The sequence below is a fragment of the Varanus komodoensis genome, unplaced genomic scaffold, assembly GCF_004798865.1.
Source record: "Varanus komodoensis strain SLA01 unplaced genomic scaffold, ASM479886v1 scaffold1, whole genome shotgun sequence".
NCBI classification, from domain to species: domain Eukaryota; kingdom Metazoa; phylum Chordata; class Lepidosauria; order Squamata; family Varanidae; genus Varanus; species Varanus komodoensis.
Window position 1 is genome coordinate 101,647,926 of NW_025335268.1, and position 18,539 is coordinate 101,666,464.

The window sequence follows — 18,539 nt, forward strand, 5'->3', positions numbered from 1 at the left end:
TCTAATAGAAATTAAGATGTATAGTTTCTGTAATTGGTATTTTAATGTAACCAGTGTACTGGACATACTTGTTTAAAAAAAAAAAGATAACCAAAGCAGGCAAATTTTCATTGTATGCACCTAAGAGAGAGGAAGTTTAAGCATGGTATCCTTGAGACCCTGCATATTCCATTCTGCATTGTTGTTGCTGCCATGCCTTCCATTTAACAGGTTTTTGACAACTATAGCCTATTACTTGATGAGGAAGACACAATACTGGCACACTCCTTGCCAAATGAGCTTATACATTAGATAGACGATACAAGGACTGGAGAAATCAGGATTTCCAGTGTAGATGGAGCAGAAGTTCAAACAGCAGTGATGGGACAGATTATGCCCCATTTTAATTAGGTGCCCATCCCAAATTGGTGTTTGGGGCAGCAGTTTTGGATTAGATGAGGACAAACAAACTGAAATCCAAGCTGAACAAAATGTGTGAAGGTTCTGATTACCCTAGTGTAGCTGTTTGGCTTCTTTAGGGTAAGGGTTGAGCTCCACTTGAGGCCATGAATTGACAATTTGAGGTTCTCCTGGATCTGAATATGCAGGTGGCAGCAATGCCAGGAATACTTTTTATAAATCTACATAATACCCAAACTGCAGCTTTACTGTATGTCGGAACATTAGACATAGGGTGTTTTAAGACATCGCTGTTACTGTGCAATTGCCCTTCCAGCTAATTGCTCAGGTATCACCATCTTTCATTTGTAACCCCCATGTATTTTACTACCAGTTCTTCCATCTTTTTTCTTTATCACAGAAAATCAATTACGGAGAGAAAGATGCAATAGCTGTAAAATGTATTTTGATGGACAATGCTAGAAGCTATCTGTCCAGAAGTCAGCCATCCATACTTTGGCCACAGCCAGGATAGATTCCTGTAATGTGCTTGAGGATGGGCCGCCCATGAAGACAGTCTGGAAGTTTCAGTTGGCTGGGACAGTTCTAATAGGAGCTGCCTGCTCAGAGCATATTTCGCAGATCTTTTGTCAATTACCCCAATTTTTCTCAGCCAATTTGCTTTCAGGTCAATGAACTTGTTGGTTTTGCCTTTTAAAGCTCTAAATGGCCTGGAATCAGATAGCCCAGAAAGCTCAGCCATCAGCAGGAGCTTGCTCAAGACTTCCTCTCTACTTCAGCAGGTATCCTTTGGGTTTTGCCATTGTCAGAGATACAGATGGTGGACAGATACCTGGCAGAGGTCCTTTTCAGTTCTTATGCCAGGATTTGGAATAGCCACACAAGGGAGATCGAATTGCCCCTTCCCTGCTTGCATTCAGTTAGGCAGTGAATTTAGGAAAAATTAAATGAGATTTGATAGGAATGTTTGCTACTGTTCTTATATTTAAAAACTCCTGCACTGATCTTCTGTTTTAATTCTGTATATTGCTTGAGAAGGGACTTTATATTTTGTGCTTTGTATTATTTTCTAACTGGTATAAGCTGCTTTGTGTACTTTGGTGGTAGGAAGGTGTGCTATAAATGATTAATAACAATGATAAAGTTGTTCCTTGTTATTGTATCAATTGCACTTGTTCCCATTTCATTTCTGAATGGAATTTATGGTCCTGATTATCACCTTTAAAGACCTAAATGGCTCAAGACTTGGTTAGGTCACAGTGTATGGAAATCCCTGTCCCAAGATGTTAGGTCATCTTCCTCTTTAACTGTTTGACTCCACAGTTGCTCAATTTTATGTACTGATTGAGAGCCTTGGCTCTTTCTGCTTATGATTTGCTACTGCTTTAAACTGCTGTAAAAGTGTTTTAGGGTTCCATTCGATGTTGCTGCCCATAACCCTCCAAACTGGCAGGAATACAGGCATCCAATCAAACACCAGAGAGACTTGCCTCTGTGTTTCTCCTGCAATGCAAAAGACATGGGGAGATTATTTTTGCCATCTCTGCCTTTTGTACATGCAAGTGAGGAGAAGTAGGAGGGGCTGAGCAACCTCTGGGATTCCTTGTGTCCTGGTGAAATCTCCCTCTTCCCCTTCCCACCCTCTTCCCCATACTCAGCTCTGAAGTTGAACTCACCAAGTCAGAGTTGCAGAGTCCCAGCGCTGACCTTAGAACACCTTTGAAGCTCAGAACTAGGACTCCGACCTATCTTATGGCCATCTAGATAGCATCTAGTAACCATGAGATTGCAGTGTTCATGTGCGATTATTGTTGGGGTTTTTTTAATATTTTGTAAGCCACTTTGAACAACCTTTTTTAAAATGGGATTATTTTCTTAAAATAACTCCTTGACTCAAAATAAGCCAAAATTTGGTAAATACCCAAATATCTCAGTTGGAATATATTATGCAAATTGAATTATTATATCTGTGTATTAATAACTAGTGTAGAATTCAAGATAGTCCTGAACATAAGCCTTAAGGCTTCCCAAGTGGATAATTTCAAAGCCTGGAGATTGTCTCTCTCGTGTCCCAGAGTTGATGGTGATGTACAAGAGCAGTGGTTGGCAAGCATTTGAGGCCTGTGGGCACATTTCATAACATGAACCTGTCCTTGGTTGCCATGGCCAGCCATGATTTTTTTTTTAATTTCTTAAGAATTTTTCTGAGTCACACCATATAGCCCAGACACATTCCTACTGGTCTTTGACCGAAATAAATGTGTTCGTTCATTCATTCATTGGAAATTAAGATGGTAGCAGCTCACTTGACTTTTAAACAACCCCAGCTGCCAGTAAGAAAATGTGCTGATAAAAACCAGGAGAGGTAGAGGCACCATATTGCCTATCCCTGCCATAGAGGCATCATCCTACTCTAATTCATGTTTTCAGGATATGCTGTAGCTGGAAAAGGGGGTAGCATTTCAAAATCCTGCAGAAAATTTCTCCCTGTATAATGCAAAATGGCTCAAATCCCAGTCCTGTTTCAAAAGCAATAGCATGATATCCAGTTCACATGCCATGAATGGTATAGGAGATAATTTATGCATTATTATCTTCAGAATATATAAAACCAATACTGTTCCATTGGAACAGTTAAAAACATAACTAACCACATCTGTAAATTAGAAACATCAGCATAATATTAAAGTCCAGAAATTTACATCCAGTTTTACAAGAAATCCAGAAAAACTCACAATAAGGCCCAGATAAACAAGATGTCTTCACCTGCTGCTGAAAAGGCACAATAATCAGCAGTAGGCAAAAAAATAATTTCACAAGTGCCACATCAGAAAAGCCCCTTTTCCTGGCTCATCTTTCATAATGACAATCGCCTTTGCCTACTTTGTAAAGCTAAGTGATGGGCAGTCTGAGGAGGGGATGGGGTAATTATACGAAAATTGAAATTAACTAGCCACAAAGCCTTTCCAACATGTGTATACATGCTACAAATATTTTCTTCTAAACTTTTGTGATTGTGATTGGTGAAGTGGTCCAAGGATTCCATGAAGTGAAGCCACATGTTTTAACCTCTTATTTACGAATGTATCTATTGAAGATAGATAGAAAGAACCCACCTTTATATAAAGTTGCTGGTGTAAAGCCACTGGTTGTACGACTGGTCAGTGGTTTTCCCATGATAGAAATCAGATGCTATCAGTAAGGCATGCTAGGTCAGCATCTATATTTTTGCATTGTGTAAGCATGACAGTCTGTGCACCCATAGCAAATTGCTGGATTGGGTCAACTGCCTGCTTAAAAATCAGTGTGCAGTGGGTGAGTTGCCAGTTCATTTAAATGCTGGGATGCTACATCATCCCACATGTTTGAAGTAACTGGTCTCCCCCAGGCTCACATTCTGTTGCATAATTTATACATAAGTAGTGTTACAATCTATTCCTCCTTGGATATTTTCAAAATCTACCTAGTAAAAATATTTTCATTCAGCCTCCTACCTGTTGTTGTTTTAATAAAACAAAACATACTTGGGGTGCCATAATGCCCCCCAAATTGCAAAAGATTAGTATATGGGGTATATTTATGCCACAAACAAAGAAAGGAAGTTAATCAGAGATCATCTTGGTCTTTTTGGAAAGCTATCAGTTTGAACTAAAATCTTCAATGAGCAGAATTAAAATCTATTGGAAAAAAAATAATGCAGTTTTGAAATTTGTAGTCCAAATGATTGTGATGCAGATCAAAGGTCAAGCAGTGTTGGTACAAATTTTAATGTTCTACAATAATATCAAGTCTTAAAATACTGGTACTAGTTGAAATCTGAAATCAGTTCTTATGCTGATTCAAAACTGCTGGGGGGAAACATTCAATCAAAGGTCTTTCATATGCAGCATTTACCTTGCCTGAGGCAGTTTTGTCCAGGGGTCACAAAATGACCCCAAATGTGACAAATGTTAGATTACATATTAATGCAGGGCGAAAATCTAAGCGTTTTCCTCACTTTGCATGTTCTAAGGAGTGTAGGACTCCATAACCTAAACATAAAAAATTGGGGAATAAAAGGCAAGCTCTAAATCCCAATTCTGAAATAAAAATGTGTTATTGCTTACTATATGACATATTCTTGCTTCCTCCTTCCTAGATGTGTGAGACCTGCATGTTTGCTCTTGCATGATTCTTGTGCAGGTGCTGTCTTGAGATAGCACACAGCTACATTTTCTATGCAAGAAGCTTGAATGGCAAAGATGCACAGAAAGGCGGACTTAAAGATTGCTTACACTTGTGCTATATGCTCCTCTGCCTTCAGCCGGTAGTGCTTTTCCTGAATCAAATGCACTTCCCTGTAAGGAAAAGGTGTGAAATCTGCATCAGCCACGTGCATTTAGCGTGTGTAACTAACACATTTGTGGAGTGCGTCGAGATCATTCCACGCTTTTCCAACACGGGGGCTGCTATGAGGCTGATGTTTAGAGGTGAAGAAATAAGGTTGCATTATAAGGTTTAAAAACTTGTTTTAAAAGTTAACAGATCTCCATATAAAAGAACCCAGTAAATTGTACACTATCTGGCTGCTGTTTGTAGAATTTGGAAGAAGGAGAAAGCAATATGTGACTGTAACAATTTAACTGATATAAATGGTGTGTGTGATTTCAACTTCACGTTTATTAGAAAACAAAGATGAGTTTAGAATCTGCTGCATCGTTTCCTGATTGTCTTTGGTTCATCCTCTTAATCCTTCTTCCCATGTGTAAGCAAGATTTAAATTCATATGTAACTGTAATTTCCAATGTTTCCTCCCTTATCCTTCTATTTCCTTTATTTTCTCCTGTAGATTATCCCATTGTTTATTTTAGGATCATACTGTAGGCTCCTTGAGGGCAGGGACTTATTCTGATTTTGCACATCTAACCCTGTACAATACTATGCACACACTCACATCATTATAAGGTTGTTATAAGGTAGTATAATCATCCTTATCCGTTGTTATTCTATGGCTTTAAGCCAATGGCAGTTTTTCATATTTTAAAAACAGCTTTTGTTTTCAATGGGTTTTAAAGGTGATGTGACCTCTGCTCAGTTCGTTGAGTAAAACGGGATTAAAAAAGAAAGATTCTCCAATTCCTATTGCCACTTTCTTTCCTTTCTTTCATTCTTTGTTGTTGTTCTTCCTTTCTTCCTTTTTTGTCAACTAGCACTAGGACCTGCCCGGAGTCTTTGAATCAAGAGGTCCCTTGATTCATTCAATCTCTCCTAGACATACACACGCACACACACACAAACTGCAACAAGAGGAGGAAAGTCTGCCAAAAGGGCTTTAAAAATTGCAAAGTTTCCATTTGCAGAAGCAATGGGGAAACGTGGCAGGCCGAGAAAGGAATTCAAATGCGAAGATGATGCTGTGGAGCCTTCGCTAGGGCAGCAAAACCAACTGCCAGTGGCAGATATGTCCAGGTGCCCGTTCAGTGACATTTTCAACACCAGCACCGAGGACTCCATGGAGAAGATCAACACTTTCCTACAGAATGTGCAGATTTTGCTGGAAGCAGCCAGCTACCTGGAGCAAATCGAGAAGGAAAACAAAAGTAAGTGGAGTTTTGGTTTTGTTTGGCTCCTTCTTCCGCTGCTCCTTAAAAAATAAATATATATTTATATGTGTGTACACACACACACACACCCCTCAAGAGCCAGGCATGTGCGATGACAACAGAATATGAAGAAAATGTTTATGAAGATGCAACAAGACAGACCGAGCTGAGGTTGCCAGATCAGACTAAACTGTTCGTTAATTTTCCAGCCTTTCAATTACAAATACAACCAGCGAGAATTGTCTTCTTTAAAAAAAAAAAAAATGCGCCAGGAGATCTCGGTTAAAAAAAAAAAAAAATCCGTTTAGGAAACGGATTGTTTTTCTTTAGTTTTCGTAGAAAACAAAAACAAACCCACCACTGTGTAATCTGTAAAGTGACCCACAACAATGTCGTCATGTTTCAGATGCATTTTTTATGACATGTTTTCTTGTGAAATCTCACGTCCCCATAAAAGGCTCTTAATGTGTCAAAAGCAGAAAGTGGCGGCGAGGAGGGGGGGTATCGAGAGAGAAAAGAGGAAACTGACCGAACTAGGGGATTGTGGGGTGCGGGGGAGACAATGCAAAACAAACTTTATGATTGCCTTGGTAGGGAAACCGAAAATACTTCGACGGTCTAAAGGAAACGGGGAGGTGGGGGGGGGGACGGAAAGGGTTGTTTATATTTTTAAACTCTTGCCTTCTCTGCTCCCCCCTCCCCCGCCAGCCGAAGAGACCGATCCCCTCCTCCCTCAAGAAAACATCGCCGAATAATAAGTGGAAGGAACAAAGGGGGGGATAGGAGTACGTTTACAGATATGTGTATTTTCCCTCTTGCGGAAAAGGATTTACCAGACACCCCTCCCCCTCCTTGCTAATGTTGCTGTCAGCGAAAAAGAATAATCCACAGAGAATCGCTCGTTTGCAACGTCTTTGGAGCAGGCTCCTAGAACAATAACAAGCACGGAATAATTTTAACCAGCGTAGCCGGGGCTTTAATCTTGGCTAATAACAAGGAAGGTCAGGGGAAGGAAGGGGAAATAAAGCGATGCATCGCGTCAGCCCCTGCAGTGGGTGTTGGGGGGGGGACCTAACTCCCCTCCGCTTTTAAGTTTTTTTTGGGGGGGGTAGTTTCAAGCTTCTTATGTATGATGCGTTGGATCATCGGATCCAATAGGCCTTCCAGAAAGAGGGGCTCCCCTTCTGCCGTTCCCCCTCCCCAGTGTAAATTTCCATTGCAGTTAAATTCGCTGAGCCTTTGTTGATTGTCTCTTGCAGGCTTGCTGTCTCCCTCCCCCTCACTTTAAAAAAATGAATAAGTGCCTATGGGTGTTGTTTCTGGGCGGATGGGGTGCAGGGCAAAGACTTCATAAACCTCCCCTCCCTATCGAGTTTTGCAATGGCAAAAGCCCTGCTGTCATCAGCGGGGTATTTTTTAGAAGACAAGCTGGCTTCCTTGTCAATCCAGTTGCCGCTCAGTCGCCCAACCGGACTTCTAGGGCCGAGCTGCAGGGCCCGTCGTTTAACGCCACCCGATCGTTCAAGAGAGAGAGATGAGCGAAGTGAATGGAGAACCTTCTCCCCCTCCCTCTTCCCCCCCTGGGAAGTCACGTAGGCAAAGAGCAAACTAGTCGGGTGCTGGGGGAGGAAGAAGGGGAAGTAGCGACGGGCTGGCTTTTGCATTTCTGCTAAGCAACTTGCCCAGAGTGGGACTGACCAGCTTGTATCGGTCACCTCGTTTCATTAGCGCAGGTGGTGTAGCCAGAACTAGGTCAGGCGTGCCAGTTTTCCTCTTTCCTGCAGTTCGTCAAGAACAGACGTGCCCCAAAGTAGCAAATTCCCCTCAAGAGAATGTTAAAATGCATGCGTTGGATCTCAAGAATGTTTCCCACCTCTCCCGGGTTTTCCCGTTCCCCCACCGCCCTTTCTTCACTGCTGCATTAAAAATACATACCATGGTAGGAATCATATGTTTACTTCCAACAATTCAGATACTTCGTGGCAAATTCACCAAACCTACGTATGTATGTACTTGTTAGCTACTTTATGAAACTCAGTTACCTTACATGAATTGTAGCGGCAGTAGCTGAACCTAACAATAATTCTGCTTACAAGGGAAGAGCTGTTTGTTAAATGATGCTGTCAGCTTAGTGTGTTTTTTTTTTAATATCCTCTTTGAAACAGCGAGTAATATGTCATAGGACCGTCCTTTATTTCCCCCTTCTACAGCCTCATTTGATTTTACCAGGTGCCTCCAACAGAAAGGCCTACACCAATCTGCATATCGAATGGAAACAGCAGCACTAATCCGAACTTTCCCCCCATGCGCTATTTTTGGATGCTCTCCAAGCCATTTGGCTAAAAATGGGAAATAAATTTGGCTCTCGCAACACAAATATTAATGACGCCTCGATGGAATCATACTGCAGTCCCCACAGGCCCATCTGAAAGTCCATAGGCACTGTTGGTGTGTGGATTAAGAATCACCACGTCTCCAGGGAAGGGTGGTTTCTCCTACCCCTATCGGGAAAACTCTTTCTTGGGTTAGCTCGGAGTTTGGACATTTTTTGCACGCTTAAAAATACAATACCGGGCAAAAGCTGGTGTTTATCTTGTCTGTACCTAGTGCGTTTGCAAACACAGCGTTAGAGCATCTCAGTTCTAAGGCAACCCACGCGTTTGCAGCTTTCCGAAAACTCCCCCTCCCTTTTTAATGTGCCTCTCCCGTAAAAAAAAACAAAAAAAAAACGTAAACAACGCAAGAACATTTTGGTAGAGACCATTCACCACCCCAACCCCCACGCCAGCCTCCTCGTCCTCCTCCTCTTCCTCCTCCAAGTTTCACCGAGGCCACAATACACACAGACTGCCGCCGCCTCGGGTGCACTCTGATCTGCCTGGCTGGGTTACAGTATAATCAGCCTCCGCTCCTCCTCCCTTTGAGAACCACATGGTTTCCACATGGAGACAAACTCCTCTCTTTCGATTGGCTCTGCTCTAACTCGGAGGGCGCGGCTATTCGGGGCCTTTCCTCCAATAGGACGTTTCCTGTTTCCTATGATGTCATGCGTTGCTGAGCCTGGAGATCAATGGGAGGTGCCTGCAACAGAGCGAGTGTCCTTGTTGGGGGAGTTGTAGTTAGATGATGTCATAGTCTCTCGGCTTAAAGCGACAGGGCTGTGGGTCGCGCGCGCTGTTTTCGCCAAGTAGCAGAATTGCCGTAATAGGGACATGAACGGGTGCTGTGCAACCCACTCCTTTCGTGTTTGTGCACTGAGACAGGGAATGGCAGCGCTCCTTGTGCACATTCCTGCGGGATTGCAAAGCAAGCGATCAGATGTTTTTTCAGTGGCGCATGGCTTCTCTTTAGCCTGGGCAGGAAATGTTCGCATCTCGCGTGCCTTCCTACTAATGCACACATCGAGAGAGCTTTTGTGAGCAGTAAAAAAGTTACTTGTGTTCGAAAGGCGGAGCTGCTGTTCTCCGTATTTACCTTTCCTCACGCAAGATTTGTGTCCTTCAAGATATCAGAAACGAGTATGGCCCTAGCAAGATCAAAGTTTCCAGGATGTTTACTGCGCTTCTCTTTGCTCTTAAGTTACTGGAACCTCAAAGACCCATGGAGTCAGTGCATTACCGTAACGCTTCGTGCAGAGGGACCCTTATCCTTAGTGCGTTTCACAGTCACCCCTTGTTTACCAACTGCATAGTTTTAGCGCCGTTTTTCCAGACCGAATGGTAACGACGGCTCTGCAAGGCAATGGGAGTTTAAGGGCAAACTGCACGGGTTGCTCACTGGGTTTCGGTTTGTTTGTTTGTTTTTAATCCAAATTAGATTAGTCACCTTGCAACACACGGTGTGAGCGCGCGCGCGCGTGCGCTCGTAATATACCTACGTGGAGAACAAAACGTTCCAGTATACTGGAAATTCCCAGTTGTGCCTGAGTTGGGGGAAATAACACGTCACGTTCAATTTACTTTGCAAAATTAAGAAACGAATAAATGAACGCAAAAGCAATCCCGATGCAATATCAATATTCCTATTGTCATCTGCTGCGGTTTCATTTTAAGCCCCTGGCCTTAAAAACTAGGTTTTACCAGAGGAAAAATACTTCTATGGCAAATTTATAAAACTGCCTCAGTATTTATCATTCTCACATTTCTGGTGCATGTTTATCATTCACACAAAACCAGGAGAGCTTAGTGTCATGTTTCATTTTCTTAGGCTCCTACACCATATATCATTGTCTTTATACTGCAGGCAACAAACTGCTTGAGAGCAATAGCTGCATGCATTTTATTAAAGCCTAATACTCTGGTATAATTAACAACAATAATAGCGACCATTATAGCAGCAGAAATACATTTTGCAACACTTGTTCATATTAAAATACCCAGCTCAAGTTAAGGGCCTAAAACAATATTTTTAATAATAATCAGTTATCCCCAATAACCACACAATGCTATTCATTCCAACTCCAGCATGAGTCAGGGCTTGTCTTGTGGCAGTTCAGCCTTCCACAACTTGATGCTTGTCAGATATTTTGGACTACCAGCTTTCATAACCATCGTCTATGCTGGCCAGGGCTGATGATAATTGGTTGTCTAAAATGCCTGGACATGCAGGTTGGGGAAAGTGAAAATGCATGCCATGAGAAGGACCTAGCTGAACAGAGAAAGAAACCTGTCTCAAATATTTGTCTCAAAAGAAAAAGGAATTATTGAAACAGCTGTTATTGGCTGGAAAAGAAGCCTATAAAGGAATACATTCTTTTGTTTATTATGGAACAGTTGTGAAAACAAGAAATTATTTGTTTGGGGGGACTTGGTGCAAACATTATTCCCTCAGTTTTTGCTAGTCATAGGTGACCAGTGCGCCAGTATGGTTTTCTCGATTCTGCAGCATAAATTTTGTGTGTTTCATGGGTGCTCCAGTATCTTGGAAGAACTGCTGACCCTCTAAAATAGGAATGAGCCATTCATGGCCCTCAGGCATGTGCTGCGCAATGCCCACCCTCTTCCCTACTGTTTTCACTGCTGAATCGCATCCCCCACCTTAACTACAAATTGAGTAAGACCAGGTTTTCTGTTCTACAAATTATGTAACAAGACTTTTCCTTCCTGAGCAACTTTATGATTAGTGGAATAGCTGTAGAAAACAAATGTCCCATGAAACCACTAGACCATGTATACATAGCACAGTAACACAAAATCCACAGGGAACACAGAGAAAGCCAAAATAAAAGGTTAATTCAGTGCTTCTTACAGAACAACCCTATACATATCCACCCAGAAGCTCCATTCTGTTCAACAGGACTAGGTAAGTGTGTATAATATTGTAGCCTTAGATATCCAGTTGTTAAACAACATAGACCTTTCTTGTACTATTTTATAAATGTCAGTTCATGAAGATGAAGAACCACTCCATACGTTAATGAGTCACATGGTGGCTGTTCATGTTGTTGTAATGCTTGAAAATTGCTTCCCCCATGATTTAACTTAATTGTGTGAAACTTTTCCAGGATCATGCAGCACTGGCTTGCTTAGGTGGTCTATCCATGAGTTAGGTTAAGTGGTTTGATCAAATGCAAACAACTAATATCAGATTATACCATTTGCAGGGAGAAGGTGTAGTTGCTGTCCATTCTAATAAATTTATGGTGTGATCATTTTTCCCTACTAAGCATTCTGGTATGTGTAAAGGTTATTGGCCTTATCAAATGGCATTTTTTTCACAATTACCAGTGGGTAATTTTGTTTCATGTTTGTGTGTAATTCATTGCAGATGACATTAAATGGCTAGCAGCTCCTCGAGCTACAGAGTGTCAAAGCTAGAATTGTCCTTCAAAGATTATCTCAGCTTCTTCAGCATGATCTTCACAACTTCCATTTAAAATTTATGTTACGAATGTACTGGTGGGAAGCACCCTTCCTCCTAAACTGGTGTTGGAGCAACAACATAAAGCATGGTTTTCTGCACTTCAGCACATATGGGCATCTGTATTCACTGTATGTGGAGGTCAACCACATGAATCCAATTTTCAGAATTCTCCACTGTGAGGGTGTAATAGATGAAGTGGCCCTGAGGAAGGAGTTCCAATGAAGAGTGCTCAATCACTGTTATTCTGAAGGTGACATCTCAGGGCTATTTTACAAAACCCCATAGCTGCTTTTCATAAAAGGGCATCATGTTGACCCAGATTAAACTATTTAAAATTCTTTTGGCTATAAGAGAGAGAGAATGGGAAAATAAGGAAGGATGTATGGAACAAGGTGGAGTTATTCAGTATTAGACTGTCAAACCACATCTAGTCTGTTTTCATGAAGCTCTGATGTTATATGCAGATCATTGTTGTTTATAATCTTTAAGTAGAAGCATTTCACTTTGGTAAAGAGATTGTGTAGAAGGAATGGCAAAAGCAGTTGTGGTTGAGATCACAAAGCTAGCAGTCAAGCATGGCATTACTTGTTCTTGCATTTTTGACTGGATGCAAAGAAAAGATGTGTGTGTGTGTTTGCCAAATATTTATACGACTAACAAGGAAGAAATACTCATTTTCTTATGACTTAGTTGTAGTTATTCCTACATGTAGACCTATTTGTTCTGGTACCTATATGAACAGTAAGGAAATCAACAGTATTACTACTTCTAAAAGTATTAATTGATGGTACTCAGTTATACCAGCAATTATAGATGTTGGCAGGTTTCCAGGTTAAAATATGGTAGCACAGAACACTACACCTCTAGTTCAGTGTTATGATTCTCTTGTCTTGATACTTAGGTGCTAAAATCTTGAGAATCACTTACATCCACAGCCCCCCCTTCACCACACACTTAATTTTTTTCTTCACCATGTATCTGCGGTGGGGAAAAATTAAAGTCTGACCTCAGTGTAGCCTAAAGGCTCAAAAACCAGATGTCAAATAAAAGTAATCTAGAATGTATTATTTTAAATCTCATGATATCTAAGCCTCTCTTGCAATTTGGATGAGGAAGAGAATTGACTTGCCTTTCTGAACACCAGGAGTTGGCAAACCTGATTAAGAAGGCAGATAAATGAAGGGTTCTAAGTAACAGACAACAGGAATGTGTCTGATCCAGTGGGAGAAGGGCAGATAGAGGCAGCTTTATGTTGTGCTACCAGAATCCAGATAACATGCTTAGCTTGCATTATTGGCAACCCACATTGGCAACCAACACTTGACAACTACAAAGATTCTGATTTTTTCTATTTCATTTTTCAGCATGCCCCCATGCTTATGTCTTGTTCATGTGTCTTTTTATCCATGGGAATCACTAGCAGCAAGTACATCAGCAGATACTTAAAATTAAACTTTTTAACATATTTTCCATTTCTGCTAGGCCAACTGAGAATAGGCAGCTTAAAAAGTGTTCTTGTTCTTTCCCTATGGTCCCAGCAGTCTGCCAAGCACATTCCTGGATTTCATTGAGGAATATATATGTGAGTAAAACATCTCAGTGGAAAACCACTCTCTTATTATTTCCAGGTTAAAAGTATGTCTGAACAGTTGTTAGGAAGTCATGTGAGGCTGAAACTATACATGGTAACTACTGTTTTCTTAGGAAAAAAGCATCTATTAACCAGATTCCCTCTATAGAAGATGTTGCATTGAGGCTTAAGTATGAAAAATGTTAAATTCTCACTGATCATTCAAAACAGATTTTTCAGGAAAGATCTTTGAAGATCTTTGGGATGCTAGATTCTTAACAACTTCTATTCATGGTTTGTTTTTGTGGATGACTCATTACAAAGTAACATTTTCCATACTTGTTCCTCCAGAGGAATTACTGCAAAAGCACTCTGGATGGGCAGTGGTAACATCCATGGATTCCCAAAGTCTGCTTGTTTCAAACAGGCAACTGGCTTCCACAGTTTGACCCTGCAGATGAACTCAAAATGTCCATTAGCTAAGATGATCAGCTTATCCTAAAACTATTGAGCTCTGAAAAATAAATACTAGGGAGTTAATATTTATTTATGTATTATTTATTTTATGTGGCATGCACTAGCCGAGGTTTTCTGGTTGGGTTACCATAAATATACAAGCAGTTAAATACAAAAATAAAACCATGTAACCAAACATACAATAATACCAGAACAAAGGACACTACAAATATAGAAAAATGCACAACAGAATTAAAAGTTTTATAAATGTCAAAACTTCAAAAATATCCAAAGAACTTGTATATTACTATGGATGCAGTCCTATACACACTTACCATAATGTAAACCCTGGTAGACCTAGTGGGGCGTACCTCTGAATAAAGATGCACAGGATTGCCCTGTACAAGATTTTAAGATTAGAAAATTTAAAAAATCTTCACCTGGCAACAACCCCCCTAACAGGATAGATGCCAGACTAGAGATGCCAGGAAAAGCACTCCATGAACTGAGTGACACCATGAAAAAGCTGCATCATGACAGTCATTTGACAAAGCATCTGAAATAACCTTCACTGAAGCAATACACTAATTAGAACAGGTATGGCATGTTATTTCCCCTGTTTTGTTAATAAGGACAGTTTAGTGCAAGGACTGTTCTTAGAATTTTTGCAATGAGAAGTGCTGGGTTCCGCAATGAGAACATACCAAACTGGTTAATTAAAAATAATTTTGAAAATATTGCAAACTCCAGTATCTCTGATTCAGTCTTTGTTATGGTTGTAAACTCTGAGGATTGTTCTCCCACTCATCAGCAGCCAAGGTATGAAGATAAAAGATGGGGTATATAATCCATTGAGTAGGAATACATGGGAAGAAGGGTGGGGAGAATGCTAGTATATAAGAAGAAAGACAAGGAACTGTGCTGGGTGCAAAAACTCCCAAATTCTCTTGTTGGGAGGTGTTGGGACTTGTAGGCTTTTTTTTCTGTCTGAACATGTATAGGACTATGCCCTTACAAAGCTTGTGTTAACCTCTATTAATTTACATTTAATTTTTGAAAAGGCTTTGGGGCCTCCTGCTATTAAAGTTATTATGTTAGAAGCATAAGCACATGCATTTTTGATTCAAAGGAGCAATGTTTGGCAGTGAAATAATTGTGGTGTTTGCACTAGTTTTTGTGGTAGTGACTTTTTTAAACCTTGAAGACTCAATTTACTGACCTCTCTCTTATTAAGGCTAAAAGCTCCAGTTTTTAAAAAGTGGATTCCTAAATGGGATGAAATATTAATAGTTGTATTTAGGCCTATTTATGGAAGCCCATGTTGGTGACACAGGCTTCCATTTAGAAAGAGTACATTTATATTCCAGTGGCATTTATTTCCATAAGAACTAGCTTATTCTGTTTGGCAAGTCTGATTTGTGGTCATGAAAAGGTTCCTGCTATGCAGGTGCCTTCCTGGAATCAAGGTGTTGTTAAAGATAAAAAGGGTTGGGCTGCTGAAGTGCAGTTTAATAAGAGGTAAACAATCCCTTTCTAAAAAGGTCAAGTGGGAGGATACAGCCCACTGGTGTCAAAGCTGCCAGAAGAGATGCCAGGAGCAAACCCTGAAATCCAGAGACTGGAGTTCCACACCCCTGGCTGTAAAGGTGGCTCGTTTCTGTCCTTGCCTAGGACAGAAGGTGCATTTCATGACAGTACACTACTTTCACTTTGCATTTGAGTGCCTCAGCTGTCATCCTTTGCCACGTGTCTCAAGATACCAGAGGTTACTCATTGTCAGATGTTGCAAAATTTTCCAACACCAAGGATAAACTCATTGCTTACAAGAAAATGAAACCTGTACTTGTATGGTTAATCATTGTAGGAGGAAACTTGTAAAATACATTTTCACTGGAGTCCTGAACTCAGAAGTGAAATTCCAAAATATTTCAAACAAACACCAAACACATGCACATTCTTCAGAAACACTAAGCCAAACATATTCTTTGGGGATAGGGGAATAGCATATTCAGTGTGTAAATTTCTTTTCTGCCATTATGCCCCTCATTCTCAGTTACAAGCAAGTTCATAAAATGGCCTCATTTTTCAAATAATAGACCCATGTTAAAAGGCAGTGATTTGGACAAAATTCTTAGTAAGGTATTTGAATTATGGGATACTACAATGTAGCTTTGAACCTGGGATGAGGAACTTTTTATATTTTTAAAGAAAGAAATGCCAGACTTCTCTGTATCTTTTGCAACAATCTGAGATCAATTTACATCAAGCATTTTCTAATTTAGGATGCAATCCTAAGTACACTAACCTAAGAATAAATTAGATTAAGCATAGTGGATACTGTTGATTGATTGATTGTACTTTCCAAAGGCCTAATAACCCAAGCTCTTTGGATAGTGTACAATATACTTTTAACATAAAGGAAAAGCAGTGACACAACTAATACAAGTAGCACCTAATAAAGCCAAGATAAAAATAAGAGTTCATGCAGGAGCCATACTGGATCACACCAAGGCTCATCGAGTCTCATACACAGTATATTTCATACAGTGGCCAGACAGATGCTCACAAGAAACCCACAACCAGGTCATGAGTGCAATAGCACCTTCCCCAACAACTGGTGTACATAGGTGAGCTGCTTCGAATATGGAGGTAGCATGCAGTCATCAAGACTAGCAGCTGCTAACAGCCATCTCTTCCACGAGTGTGCCCAAATTCTCCTCTAAAGCCATCCATATTGGTGGTCATCATTACATTTTGTGGAAGAATTTAATTATGTGTAAAGATGTATTGCCATTTGTTTTTCTTGATTCTGCCCTGCCTCAGATCAGCTTGATTAGATACCCCCATGTTCTAGTATCATGAGAGGGAGAAAAATGTTTCCCCATTCACTTTCTCAAGCCATGCAAAATTCTGGATACATCTATCATGCCTCCCATTACTTGCCTTCTGTCTAAAGCTAAGTGCCAAGATCTAAAAACTGTTTTTAAAATACTTGCAGAATGCAAGGGTTTACCTGATGCTGAATTAACTGGGGAGGGCATTCTATAGGTACGGTGCCACCACTGAAAAGGCCCTCTTGTAGCCGCACACTTCACTTTATTTGTCAGGGCTACCTGGAGGAAAGACTCATATGATTATCTCAGAGTCTAGGTAGGTAAATATGATGAAAAGAATTGTGCTGTATATGTATACAACACTTTCTCTATTCTGTTTTAAACTTTTGCAAACTGAAGATTTGGCTTTCCATCTTTTTGAGTGTATCTGTTCTCCTCACTTCTGTGTGTCTGTTTAACATCCAAGGGGTTTGGCTGAAGAGTTTTGATAAACTTGAAAAACTTGCTTATTTCTTTGTAGCTGCTTGCTTGCCTGATATAACATTTTGATGCTACTGTTGCTATTTCATGATACTTTATATTGCCATGTTTAAGGCTAAGACATTCTGCTCAGTTTGTAACCTTTAATGATCTCCTCCAACTTAGTTTATACTCTATTAGCTTTATCTTAAATAACCCACAGAATACATTAATTTTTTCAACACAGCTTATTCAAAGTTCCTCTTCTTTATTGTGGCAAATTACCCAGTAATGACCCCAAGTTAAAAAAAAATCCAGGTAAACAGGGAAAATACATTTTGAAAGTGGGTTTTGCCCCACATGTAAGATCTGGGACAATCTTAAGAACTTATCGCTGTATTATGCATTAAAACCCCCCTCCTCAATGTATTTCCCCTGGAATAAACTCAGTTGATTTTGATGTAATTAATTTTCAAGCCAGTGTGCCTAGCGTTCCAGTCTTATTTTCAGTTCCAGTTCATCATTTGTACTTGAAAACTGTTTTTCCTTTACAGTAGTGTGCCATTTATGGCCTTCTGTATGTGTTGTCCTTAAATTCCTATCTTCCCTCACCTTTGGCCCTGTTAGTAGGGCTAATGGGGATTGTAAGACAAAATATTTGGAGGGTCAGTTATCCACTCCTGTGCAACCACAGAGTAGGGTGCTACAGGGGCATCCATGTTTAGAGTGCTTGCCCAGCATCATCCTATGCTACCAGTGATTTTAATTAATCATCCATGAAAAATTAAATACTGGATAACGCTTTAGAGGAAACCCCTCAACAACAACAAACTGCAAGGCAGCACACAAAACCCAAAGCCTGCACAGAAATAACTCTGCTTTCGTAGTGGGAGCTTTCCATGTGCACTGCCAGAGTGGGCCGTTCTAGGCTGAGATATTCTTGTCATGATAAGACTTCAAAAGCTGAGATTTGGCAGTGCTGATTCTGAATACGTTTGACCTTGTGCTTTCACAACACCTAGAGTGGATTAGCAACAAAGACCCTATCCAGATCAATCCTGGCATGACTTACGGTGTTTTAGTTAGCATTGTCACAAGGAAACACGAGATACTTGAAAGGAAGTCCCGGTGGAACTTGCACCGGTTCGAAGTTTGAGGAGTTGCAACAATTGCTACTTGCTCAGCGCTTACCGTGGCCGGCTTTGAAACGTTCTTGACTATAATAATAGCACGATAAATGCAGTGTTGTGATAATTACGTTTTTCCCATCTGGACTGCAATACTATGAACACTTACTTGGAAGGAAGCCCTACAGAAATCAGTAGTCATAGGTAGGATGTGGCTGGTAAGTTGCGTAGTTACTGCTTTGATGGCTGC

General features: G+C 40.5%; 1 protein-coding gene across 2 annotated transcripts in view; it reads left to right on the forward strand.

The window, feature by feature from the left end:
• Positions 1-5,728: 5,728 nt before the first annotated feature.
• MXI1 (MAX interactor 1, dimerization protein) overlaps positions 5,729-18,539 on the forward strand; it is an 81,197-nt gene continuing 68,386 nt past the window's right edge. For both annotated transcript variants that reach the window (XM_044438434.1, XM_044438442.1), the window contains exon 1: positions 5,729-5,978. In XM_044438434.1, the coding sequence (XP_044294369.1) occupies positions 5,744-5,978 (235 nt within the window). In that variant the 5' untranslated portion in view covers positions 5,729-5,743. The remainder of the gene's footprint in view (positions 5,979-18,539) is intronic.